The sequence below is a fragment of the Macrosteles quadrilineatus genome, unplaced genomic scaffold (genome assembly GCF_028750875.1).
Source record: "Macrosteles quadrilineatus isolate MER2022 unplaced genomic scaffold, UCM_ALF_1.0 Scaffold_2__2_contigs__length_208266976, whole genome shotgun sequence".
NCBI classification, from domain to species: domain Eukaryota; kingdom Metazoa; phylum Arthropoda; class Insecta; order Hemiptera; family Cicadellidae; genus Macrosteles; species Macrosteles quadrilineatus.
In genome coordinates, this window is record NW_026542595.1 from 133,569,135 (window position 1) to 133,580,934 (window position 11,800).

Consider the following 11,800-nt stretch of genomic DNA (forward strand, 5'->3'; position numbering starts at 1 on the left):
GTAATTATTGTGTCAATTTCATATGTATAAATTTACTTATTTGTAATAATGTGTTGACAACGCACAATCATTATTGAGCACTTGAATTTGTATTTAAGCAATTTTTAGTCAAGTATGTCCTTTTAGGTGGAATAGGATTTCAATCTAATTTGATAATGTATTGAAATTGGTTGATGACCACGTGGTTAGTCATCGTTATGACCAACAGTGGTATTTCTCCAATTTTGAGAAATTTCCTCATTTATTTATCTGGATAAGTTAAATAAAAAGCTTGGGTCTAAATCTTTGGATAATGTCATAATCTTTGGATAATGATCTTTGGATAAAATTTCCACATGGATAAAAGCAAACGGTGAATTGAGGGATTTGAACCCAAACCTCGACACAGTCTTGCACTCTGACCAATGGCAAATTGAATCACCCGAATGTACTTTGAATGTATATAAAGTGTATTTATTATTACAAGACGAATATTGTAAAAGATAAACAATGGTTAATATTCCAAGACATTTTTATTTGCATACAAACCAGAAGGTAAATAAAATATACAGATTAACATACTGCATTACCTTTGGTAGGAATTTTGAACGGTGAAGTTCTTTTGAAATTTCCTTCTAGAGGTGTAATAATAGATGTAATATAAAAGCCTAGTTAAAGAAAATCCTCGAGTGAAAAGTATTTAAAAGTTAACGTTTGAGGGCACAGATAAATCAATAGGGGGGTAGGCTATTTAGTAAAGCCTATTTAAATGAATGAATAAATTCAAATGCCTTTTATTAGCAAGCATTCCTCAGTAAAAACTGTTTTACAGTATGACTCTTGTCAATTAACTAATGCTAACTTAATCAATCAATCAATCATTGAGATGGGGACGCCACTTAAGTGCGTATTTTAACCCAAATATGAGTGAAGGATGAGTGTAGAATGGTGTGTGATGACCTGTGTAGCTTTGTTACCGACTAAGATCAGCGGTTTCATTAGTCAGGATCATTTATTTAAAGCCCAATGATCAGGAACAGCTGGGTCCAGTTTCGAACCATTAAAAAGCTACTGGCTTTTCTCAGGATCGAACCGGCGACCTTTTGATTACTAGGTGAGCACTATAACCACTCAGCTACACAACCAGTTAAAACTAATGATCGAAACAAAATAGCGATCAACCAGCTATTTACAATATTTTAGTTATCTACAATAATTGTAAATACGTTTTCTTAAGCCTAGATCCTAAAGCTGGGATACCCAGCATCTTAAGGTCGCAGGGGAGGTCGTTGTACAGTTTAGGCACAAAGTAGGCAAAACCTTTCTTACCTACTTCCAACCTCACTTCGGGAAGTGAAATTGTTTGTCTTGTCGGGTATTGCGCTGAGACACCCGATCGCGGGTGACCAGTCTTTCAATGAGGTAGGCCGGTCCCTTTTCGGCCAGTACCCTGTGTACTAGAATAATTTAATTTGATACACTATATTTAGGATTGTGTGATCGTTATAAAAAATAAAATAAAAAAATAATATTAATAAATAAATACCACATTACTTAGTTTTATTTTTTATAAGTTTAGTTTTATTGTATATTATACATTTTATGTACCACATTTATTATAAATAAGCATATCGCACCTCTGCACAAACAAAAAGATACTGACAAATCTTTGAAACACCTCACACATGATTGTGTCTTTTAAATCTAACATTTAGGATGTAAAATTTAAATTCAATCTTATCATAAACACTTGTGATTAAAACCGAAAATAACACTTCCGGGTTTACTGGTTGGTTAAACAAACCGTTATCATCTCAATAATAATAGCACTCTATTTCCTATTGTTACTAGAGGTACAATATGAGTACTGTATTTATTTCGAAACTTTTTTCTGAATTAAGTTACTCGCTTGTACATCTTCATAACTCCGGTGTTACATTGGCAATGTAATTCTTACCTGCAGGTAATTATTCTCAGGAATTATCTATTAGTATATTTATTACACTTAAGAAATAAAATTTCTTAATAATAAACTCTACTTCGAGTACTGTATCACGAAAATTACATGTAGATTGTGATGATTTACCTTTGTATTGACACGAGTACAGTAGCCTAACTTAGGTTCTTAGTAAGGCCAGAAAATTGGTTTATCTAAGTATATGCCTATACAGTATTTTTTACAATCCAACAAACTACTGGGTACACTACTAAAGTGGACAGTATACTCAATGATAAAACTAATGGGGAAGCAAGAAACGAACCCACTGCAGTAGCTGAGTGCTCGCCTTTAGAAAAACTCAGTAGCTTTATGGTGGTTTGAAACTGGACCCAGCTATTCCTGAGCATTGGGCTTTTAAATAAATGGACCTGACTGATGAAACAGCTGATCTTAGTCGGTAACAAAGCTACACAGGTCATCTCACACACATCCTTCACTCGTTTGTACCTATTTGTATTTGTGTTCAATTATTTGTTGTTCACTTTAAACACGCACCTAGGTGGTTTTCCTATTTCCTACTCATTCTGTCCATTAATTAGGCCTACGTCATCAGTTTTCAAAAGGCTCATTTTTCAGACACCACTCCACAATGGGTCGTATTGATCTAGACGACGAACTTTTCTTGCCCGTGGTGGACCGACTGTGGTGGGGAGATTTGGAACGGAAGAAAGAGGAAATGGTCAAAGTCACAGGTCCCTTCCCGAAGATAAAACTGTTCTGTGACGACATCGGACGAGGTGATCAAATCGACCTGATTGACGTCATGGAGAAATGGGAGGCCCGTTTGATGACCCAGGAAAATCAACCTGACATCCCTTACAAGTAGAGTTACATGGTATACATTGTCGAGTGTGACGTCATTAGTTAGTTCCTCAGCTGTGGTAGATATAATTGCCAGAAAATAATGCGTAATAAGAGCCTTTTTATGGGGAATGTGGCAGTTATTTTGCGAAAGTAATGTGGTACTCGCCGAACCCACTAAACCCTTGCCCTTATCTACTTAGGGACTAGCCTTGAACAGTTCAGCACATTACTTTACGCAAGGCATTTATTATACACCACCAAGCCAAGATGGGATCTAATAACATCTCAAATTGTAATTATTAGTTTTTGTTACGATTGACCCGGGGTTTTGAACTAAACCCATTAGTGATTTAATGCACCACAAGTAAAACAACCACCACAACATTTATTGTTTACAATGGTTTCAAGACATTTTTATAAAGGCTGAAATTTTAAGTTTTAAAAATCGTATATTTTGTGTAGTGGACGTCAACAAATTACTAACGGTAAAATGGAAAATATTCAACTAGTTGGTGTCAATACTTCGTGGCTGGCGTGTTGGAAATTTGGTAAGTTGCTAACCGATAATACTAAGGAAACTCAGTGAGTTTTCAACATGCCGGCCAGTGACGTCCCATTTATACGTCCAAATTTATAAATGTTTGTGTTACATATCCCCCAAAAAATACTAATAAAATTTCCATTTTGTGGCATGAGTATTGCGTTGAACTTGTGGTAACCAATGATTCATGGACTGTTGTTGTTAAGGTATTATAACCACTAATCATTAAACAATTATATCAATGCACTAGATGCACAACAATGATTAAAAGTCCGAATCCTCTATAACTATGACTTAGCACAATTCACCAATAGCAACATAAAAATATTTGTTTGTTTTATAATATGACTTTTCGACCACCTTTAGTTGTGAATTTTCTTCCTCTAACTTTTTAAATTACATTCATTTATCAGTAGGTAAAACATCAGTCCTATTTATAATTTCATGCTTAGCCATAATCGTTACCAACCTTAATTGTATTACCTCCCCATCGTTGAAATTTTATCAGTTTAGACTAGTCAAATTCAAAGATTAAATATCCCTTCCTAAAGACAAAAATTTGAATTAAAAAATCACATAGGCTAACTAAATTCACTTTGTATGTACTTTGAGAGCGATCATTTGCAATTATTCTATGATGATTTTGTACGCTGAATTTCCTGTTCTCCAGAGAATAGAGTGCTATTATATTTTGCTTAGTTTATTTCTTTTGGTTTATGTGTTTCTTTTTTGGTTGTACATCCAGAATCTAAGAAAACGGTATTTAAATTTGGATTAAACTTTGTTATAAAAAATATTTAAGATTGTGCATCCTTACATAGCATTTAAACATGTGGTTTCTTAATTCTCTTTTGTATCGAATTAAAAATTACTATTATTTGTCTGATTTTAGTTTCTTAGTGGGCAATGATGGTATAGTGTATGAAGGACGAAGTTGGGAGTACTACCCGCCAGAAATAAACGAGTTTTGGATCTGCTACCTCGGCAACTTCACAGGTAAAAATTACCCTGTTGCAGCAAACTAGCAAGCTAACCAAATTTGTAGTAGTTTTTTGCTTTCAGGAAAGTATTTATCTTAACAACGAGTGTGTATAAGTTGCTGTATTATCTATATATTAATAGGCAAGCATATTTTGTAAAACCTTTTTTCTCAGCTCGTGTACATCGCAGGGAATCTATTATCTACACATATTGTTAGAAAGATTTTTTGCTGTAGATGTGTAGAATCCCTTTACAAATTAAAGTTGGCTCAAAAATAAGCACAAAAATGAATTTTAAATCTTTAAAAATTAACATGGGACTTAAGGGTTGTCATGCTGGTGACGAAATAACAACAAAATATAAACAGAAAATCAAAACAAATGGAAGGAATTCCAATCACATTTACAGCTGGGGATTGATTTATAGAAGTCTGCAATTTACATTACATATGAATGGTCGAGTTTTCGACCACTGGACGACCTCTAGTCTATATATTAATAGGCAAGCATATTTCTTTAAAACCTTTTTTCCCAGCTCGTGTACATCACAGGGAAAATCTACGTCTATTGTTAGAATGATATTTTGCTGTAGATGTGCAGAATCTCTTTATAAATTAAAAAAAACCAAAAAAATAAGCAAAAAATTAATTTTTTTTACATTTACATTGGTCTTATGGGTTGCCATGCTAGTGACGAAATAACACCGAAATATAAACTGAAAATCAAAACAAATGGAAGAAATTCCAATCCCAAGTTTTATTTACAGTGTGGGGTGAAAATAGAGAAGTATGTAAATTACATATTATTGGTCGAGTTTTTTACCACTGGACGACCTCTATCTAGTACGTTTGAATAGGTAATCCTAACGGTTCCTGTTTCTCTGCATAAATTAATATACAGAAGAAGATTATTGATTGCCTAGTCAGTCACTTGTATCGTGATTGTAATTGTATAATTCATTCAGTAATCAGTATAGAACTATTTAAATAACTTACCATTTACAAACTCCAATCAAATCAAATCAAATCTTTATGAAATTATGAATTTATAATATATATCATTAAAAACTTTTCAGATGATGATCCTGATTGGGACAGAATATACGCTGTTCATAACCTGATTCTCTACGGAATAAAGGAAAATTACATCGAAAAACATTTTTCATTAGAAACATACACAAAAAACAAAATCGAAAGCCCACAACCATCGTAGGACCAATTGTATGTTTTTTTATCTTTTTAAATAAATATTTGTATCGACTTTTGTTGAATATGAGTTATTTACTTAATTCCCATGCCATTTTCTATGTAACTTCGTAATAAAGGTTTCTGTCACTAAGCTTTTCTTCTTTTAGCTCATCATATAAAATACTCAAGGACGGATGGTTAATCAGCAACGAAAAATTAATAGGGTTTACTTTGTGGTTATTCTGTCTGTTAACCTTGTAAATAATTAAAAAAACAAATTAAGAGTGAGAGATACACATGTGAGTAAAATATATTTTCTATTACGCCAGCTAGTTCAAAACTTATGTTTTAAATTGTCCAACAAACGGTGATATTTTTTTATTTATTGTCATTGTAGTTTTGTGTTATTTCTTTTTAAGTGATTTAGAATTTTTCATTAGTTTTTGGACGAAAGTGTTACAAGAACCATCCATTGTTGCTCATACCTTTTAAGGAATATGAATAGAACATGATTGCAATATTTTTATCTTCTGAAGTGTACTATAATGATGTTTGTTGGGTGTTAGAATCGAACCAATCGCTTTTTTAAGGTTATCTTTTGTTTACACTTCCATCAGAGATAAAGGCATTATTTAAGATAAAAACATGGGGAGAAATTCGTGCAATAATTTCTTTTACAAAAAGATTAAAGCTGAATATATTGTCTTACCAAAATGTTCACGATAGTGAAGTGTTTTTAAATTAATAAACGACGAGATCTTTAAATCCATTAGGAAATAGTCAACTAAAACTCATCTACAACAATAGGCTATACGTAAGTAGTTTGATAATTTTTTTTTGTAACATAATACATTTTAAGTACGAGTGAGTATTTTAATATTAAATTAAATGTTCGATTAAAATAGATTGAGGCTACGGTCTGACTACTGTCTGAAGCACAAAAAGAGTTGAGTTTTTACTATAATTTTTTATTTTCTCATTTATTTTACACTCGAAATGTACAATAAACGTATATAAAAAAATAAACTATTTCCCGAACATAAATTACAACATTTTTTCAATCAACCATTACCCATAGTTGGTTGTCAATAAACATAAGCAATTGTGGAATTATTATACTCATAAAAATAATGACACACCATGAAAGACCAATGGAGCGAGTTTTAAGCGTGTGTAAAATTACTAACTCAAATCAAGGTGTTTTGAAACATGGCCTGTTTAATAAATGTATGATAGTAATATTCTTCTAAACATCAATGCTTTATTCTATAAATTTAACAACGCAGGAACTTCCAAAATCATAAACATAAAGATCTTAAATTTAATTCAAAACTTCTTCCTGGAACCAGGCACAGTGCCAAACACGTGTAAAAAATATCTTCTAATATCTTCAGTGATCAGTATTTTTACAAAAAAAAACATGTTTTTCCCACTAAACAATTGACCCAATAACAATGTGTCCTTTCTACCTTGTATACAGATGTACACCTTCACGACTGGACATATATGTACATATAATGTATTTCTTGTTAAATACACTGGTAAGTACTTAGCAATCCTGAAAAGATTAGTATAGTTTTTAGGGTTGAGATATTAAGCTCGCCTACCTGTCAGAAAGTCACAGTTTCGATCCTAAATAATATCTTTCATTTAACTAGAGACAGTGTCCTTAAATTTATTGGAAGGTTCATTCAATCTGGCCAAGGATTCAGTTTGTATTAGTCAGTAACAAGGCATCTCAATGTTTTACTACCCTCATATTAGGATGTTCATATTAGGATTTAAATACACCCAGATGCTCCTCAATTACCTTTAATAAACATTGTATATTAAATTTTCAGATCAAAATGGTTCCAAATCCGGTAAAGAAGTATCCGGGAGGTTTCCCCCTCCCAGACTACTTGTTCGACGAGCCTCGCTTCGAGGAGCCTTTTGAACCAGGCTCAAGCTTGGAGGATGAAACTCCATTTGCCGTCGTTCCTAGATCATCATGGAGTATTCGCCCCCCAAAAAAGCAGATCCCAATGGTATTCCCAATTTTGAAGGTGAAATTTACAAGTCAAGACGTCTATCATTATGACGAGCATCTGACAAAAGCCTTGAGGGCGATGCAGGACTTCCATATGGACAAGATGGGGGAAGATGACGTGCCTTTTAAGTAAGTTACATAGAGTAAAAATGAGTTTGATTTTTTACGCAACAGTTAATACATGTTGCAATGGGCTAGCAATAACTGGTAACTTTAACCGTACTGCGATTTACGTAATGAATTGTCGTAGAGGAATTAATTTTGTAGACTGTGATGAAGCTGTTTGCTTTTACTAAGTAGACATTTCTTACTAAATAGGAAAATAAAGTGAACCCCGAAACACCTAAACGAAGCTGCTTATAGGATTTCACCATAGGGCTCTAAACCTGAAGTATTTACTTGAAGCACCCCAACATGCATCTATTTGTTTACAAGTAAAAGTAGAAATGCAAAGCTAACATGGCTCTTGCTCGTTTAGTCGGTAAAACTCTTTCAGAAACGGGGAAATATAATTTAGTAACATCATCGAAACCTTAACAGACATCAAACTAAGAAACTTCCAAATAGAACCAGCGTTGCAACACACCAAGGAATATGTCTAGCTTTTTAGTGGATTAATATTTTTTTCAATTACTGCTAAATCCGTAATAGTATATTTCGTACCTAGGGCCGAAAATTAGGTTTTGCCGGCTCGAGATAGTTTTTAAGTTCGAGACGAAGTCGAGAACTTAAATCGATCGAGAGCTGCAAAACCATTTCGGTCCGTGGTACGAACGCTATTTTTCACCACACTATACCCTATTACCACTATTCACCACTATAATAATGCACACTGATAGTCAACAACTACAACTTTAAGGTTATGTGAAGAAATAATTTGAGGAATCAGCAAAAATATAAATAAATAGTTGCTAGGCAACGGTGACAATAACACAATTCTATATTGCAATGCTATGGATTTTGATTGTGTATTTAAAACGCATTCATGTTTTAATTAAGTAAGCGGACAGCTGATTTTGCGGCCCCGGCCTGTAAAAACCTGCTCGGTCCCCAAATTGGCGACAGCTGGCATGGCCAGCAAAACGTAACTTTCAGCCACCAATTAACGTATGTAATACAGCCAAAAACATCATAGTGTGGTGAAAAACATATTACAGTGTTTTCACACTACTCCATATTTAAACGCTATGTAAACCGAACAACTGGGCTGTAGAATTAATTGATGAATATTCATTTTTTTGGGTTTCAAGTCACTATTAACCCAAAATGTAATGTTTGATTACTTTCAAAAACATTGACTGTAAGATCCAAGAAAAAACAGCGATGTGCAAACAACCAACGCTCAAACAATGTAAATGGTTTAAAAACCGTCTTAAAAGTACTAAACCAACATAAGGTCTTAAAATGTCTTCTTCTTAAACTTAAAATGACTTCATTAAAATAGGATTTTTAATGTAATTTTGATCAGATAAATTTGATTTTCATTTTAGTAGTGTTGAACTCCATTGTCAGTAAAGAAAAACTTACACTTTGCATTAAAACTATTTTTTATTCTATGACGCTATGCACGAGCCCGGGATTGTTTTTCACATTACTTCAGGCTAGACCTAAGGTCTGCGGCATTATCACTTATATACCCATTGGTGACTTGGCGGAAATCGACTTAAAATTTCATTAAAACTATAGAACTATTAATATTATTGATTTGTTATTAGTTTCCTTGTGGACGAAGGAGGCCTTATATACGAGGGAAGAGGGTGGAATTCCGCCCCTTCAAGAGGAAATGATATTGTTGAAATCGCTTTTCTTGGGAAATACGATGGTAAGTATTTAGCAAGACACCATTTTACCCATTTTACACCCATTTTAACTCGATTCTTGTTACACACCGTGACTTAAAGTACACTGTGTTATTTAGTATGTTGTATCATTTTTGTTAGATTTTTTAATTTTGGAAATTTATAATTGCAATATCTATTTTACTCTTGAGTAGATTCGCTCGCTATTTCCTTAAGATGAATACTTTTAAGATCCGAACACATAATTGTTCAACTGTAAGCTAAGCCTTTAAAACTTCACAAACACATTCATTCCTAGTTAAATACATGTTCGGTAGTATTAAATAATAATTAAATAATTTAGTTAATTATTTAAAGTTTTAATTATAAAATCAAGTGAGACAAAAAAAGTTTTCTCACGGACGAGTTTGATCCAGAAAAACAGTTGTGGTTACATGACATTTCACTGGATCATATCCTTAACCAACACTTTCGATTGTTTTATTTAAGCAATGAGTTTTATTGAGGTAAATTATTTTTAAATCTATACTAGCGGTTTATTTCTACTAGCAGTTTTAAATATACCCTTACAGGGATTTACTTACACTAATAACTACATATACAAGGGTGAATATTTACTGTATATTAAAGATAAAACTAATAGATACATCAACACTATACATTATTTTTCCACATCCTACAGGTCTTATCTATTATAAAGTGTACATTTAGGCTCTATTAGAAATTTACAATGAGAACTCGTCTAAATAAATAGTATTTCTTTTACATTAGTTGTTTAATTAATACTAACTTTTTTATTTATTCTGTTTTGTCTACACAAAGGTTCCATCTACAATAATATTTCACCTTTAAAGTTTTATCCACATTTCCTAACGGTTTCTCAAGCTACACTTAAGTATCAACTGCAATAATCCACACAGGGGTTTTATTTACACTAAGGAACTCTTTGTTAATTATAGTTCTAACAAAATTTTGCGGTTCATTTATATTTTACAATACAAACTTATATTTGCATTCATTTACTCTAATTGAAACTTCACATTTTTATATATTTTACTTTTTCCAGGACCTTATGAAAGGCCGTCCTACGAGAAGTGTGATGCCGCTCACAGCCTCCTTATGGATGGAGTACGCAAGAAATTAGTAGATATTAATTTCTCCATTTATTCAATGAGGAGTAAGTCATCTGTCCCACCAAGTGCTCTTGAATTCTTCCCAAACCACGACAATTCATCAATACCTGTTAAGGCTCCTTGGGGAAATTAAACGCCTTAAATGCTTCTTCTTTTATTTGATCCTGTTTGCTATTTTATATTTTATCTCATTCATGTACCATAAACAACTATAAATAATATTAACATTGACTATACAAGGAGTAGACTTTCTATCCAATGTAAAAGATTGAAGCCATCATTGACTATATGATGGAGCACATCAAGCAAAGCAAAGGGTAAGCTAAAGCGTATGAATAAGCTGAACTGACAATTCGTGTAAGATTATCAGGGTGTGAACCATGGTTTTCAGCTTTCAGTCCGTTATGCTAGGGCTACCGATGTAGTCACCGACTCATAATTTACTAACCTTAACCTTATTGAGGGTAGGTCAAACATGAATCAGAGAATAGCAATTGATTCTTTATTTCTGATACTTAAATATTCTACTATTTATTTACTTAGTTATTTATAATTATACGTAAGCTGAGAAAAGTACAATTTAAGCTATAAACTACATTTACTAGGCCTAGGTAATGGTATTTCAAAATGAACGATTAATACAATTGACCAATAATCTTATATACTTAAAAACTTTTGCAAAACTTATTACAGCTAGCCTGACCATACTACTGGACCAAATTACACGCGGTTGGTACCAAATGAAAGATATGTTCCTGTAGGTGTGCCGAATCCCTTTATAAATTAAAATAGACTCAAAAATAAGCACAAAAAGTTAATTTGAAATGTAAAAAAAATTACATGGGTCTTATGGGTTGCCATGCTGGTAACAAAATAACAACAAAATATAAACAGAAAAACTAAACAAACTGAAGAAATTCCAATCACACGTTACAGCGTGGGTTGAAAATAGAGAAGTTTGCAAAAAACATAATTTTGTTCGAGTTTTCGACCACGGGGCGAGCCCTCGTTCATACTGATTCATGTTTAATTCAATACAAATCACGCAGATATCTTTGGTTAGTTTGGTTGAATCAAAATCTTTGGTAGAATAAAATATACTCATTTTATATGATATTCAATTCTACATCGTTTTAGGAAATAAAATCGATTGCACCAATATTGCATTCAACGATCAACTACTTTATATATAAGTTAAAACATAAAAAACTAAACCGTAGAAAAACATAGTATTTTCAAATTAATATTAAGTGTATAAAATGGTTCTTTTCGCACGTTTGAAACAATTTTTAAAGTTACAGCTTGACATATATGCGTCATACAAGTTTTAAGTTCTTACAGCACTCATT

General features: G+C 32.7%; 2 protein-coding genes across 2 annotated transcripts; both read left to right on the forward strand.

Moving 5' to 3' along the window:
• The first annotated feature begins 1,866 nt into the window (after window positions 1-1,866).
• LOC128988177 (peptidoglycan-recognition protein SA-like) lies at window positions 1,867-5,641 on the forward strand. Its single transcript, XM_054409416.1, has 4 exons — window positions 1,867-1,942; window positions 2,555-2,800; window positions 4,216-4,319; window positions 5,379-5,641. Exons 2-4 carry the CDS (start codon window positions 2,568-2,570, stop codon window positions 5,513-5,515), a joined length of 474 nt encoding a protein of 157 aa, XP_054265391.1. The 5' UTR covers window positions 1,867-1,942; window positions 2,555-2,567; the 3' UTR covers window positions 5,516-5,641.
• Window positions 5,642-7,337: 1,696 nt separating this feature from the next.
• LOC128987829 (peptidoglycan recognition protein 1-like) lies at window positions 7,338-10,608 on the forward strand. The gene is made up of 3 exons (XM_054408865.1): window positions 7,338-7,648; window positions 9,235-9,341; window positions 10,385-10,608. Exons 1-3 carry the CDS (start codon window positions 7,338-7,340, stop codon window positions 10,582-10,584), a joined length of 618 nt encoding a protein of 205 aa, XP_054264840.1. The 3' UTR covers window positions 10,585-10,608.
• The last annotated feature ends 1,192 nt before the right edge of the window (window positions 10,609-11,800 follow it).

What these genes read in the sequence shown, in the direction of transcription:
- LOC128987829 (XM_054408865.1), top strand. Translation starts at nt 7,338, where the DNA reads ATGGTTCCAAATCCGGTAAAGAAGTATCCGGGAGGTTTCCCCCTCCCA. An exon ending in GAAGATGACGTGCCTTTTAA is followed by an intron (nt 7,649 to 9,234) that starts GTAAGTTACATA and finishes ATTTGTTATTAG; the next exon opens with TTTCCTTGTGGACGAAGGAG. An exon ending in TTTTCTTGGGAAATACGATG is followed by an intron (nt 9,342 to 10,384) that starts GTAAGTATTTAG and finishes TACTTTTTCCAG; the next exon opens with GACCTTATGAAAGGCCGTCC.
- LOC128988177 (XM_054409416.1), top strand. Translation starts at nt 2,568, where the DNA reads ATGGGTCGTATTGATCTAGACGACGAACTTTTCTTGCCCGTGGTGGAC. An exon ending in CAACCTGACATCCCTTACAA is followed by an intron (nt 2,801 to 4,215) that starts GTAGAGTTACAT and finishes GTCTGATTTTAG; the next exon opens with TTTCTTAGTGGGCAATGATG. An exon ending in CTACCTCGGCAACTTCACAG is followed by an intron (nt 4,320 to 5,378) that starts GTAAAAATTACC and finishes AAAACTTTTCAG; the next exon opens with ATGATGATCCTGATTGGGAC.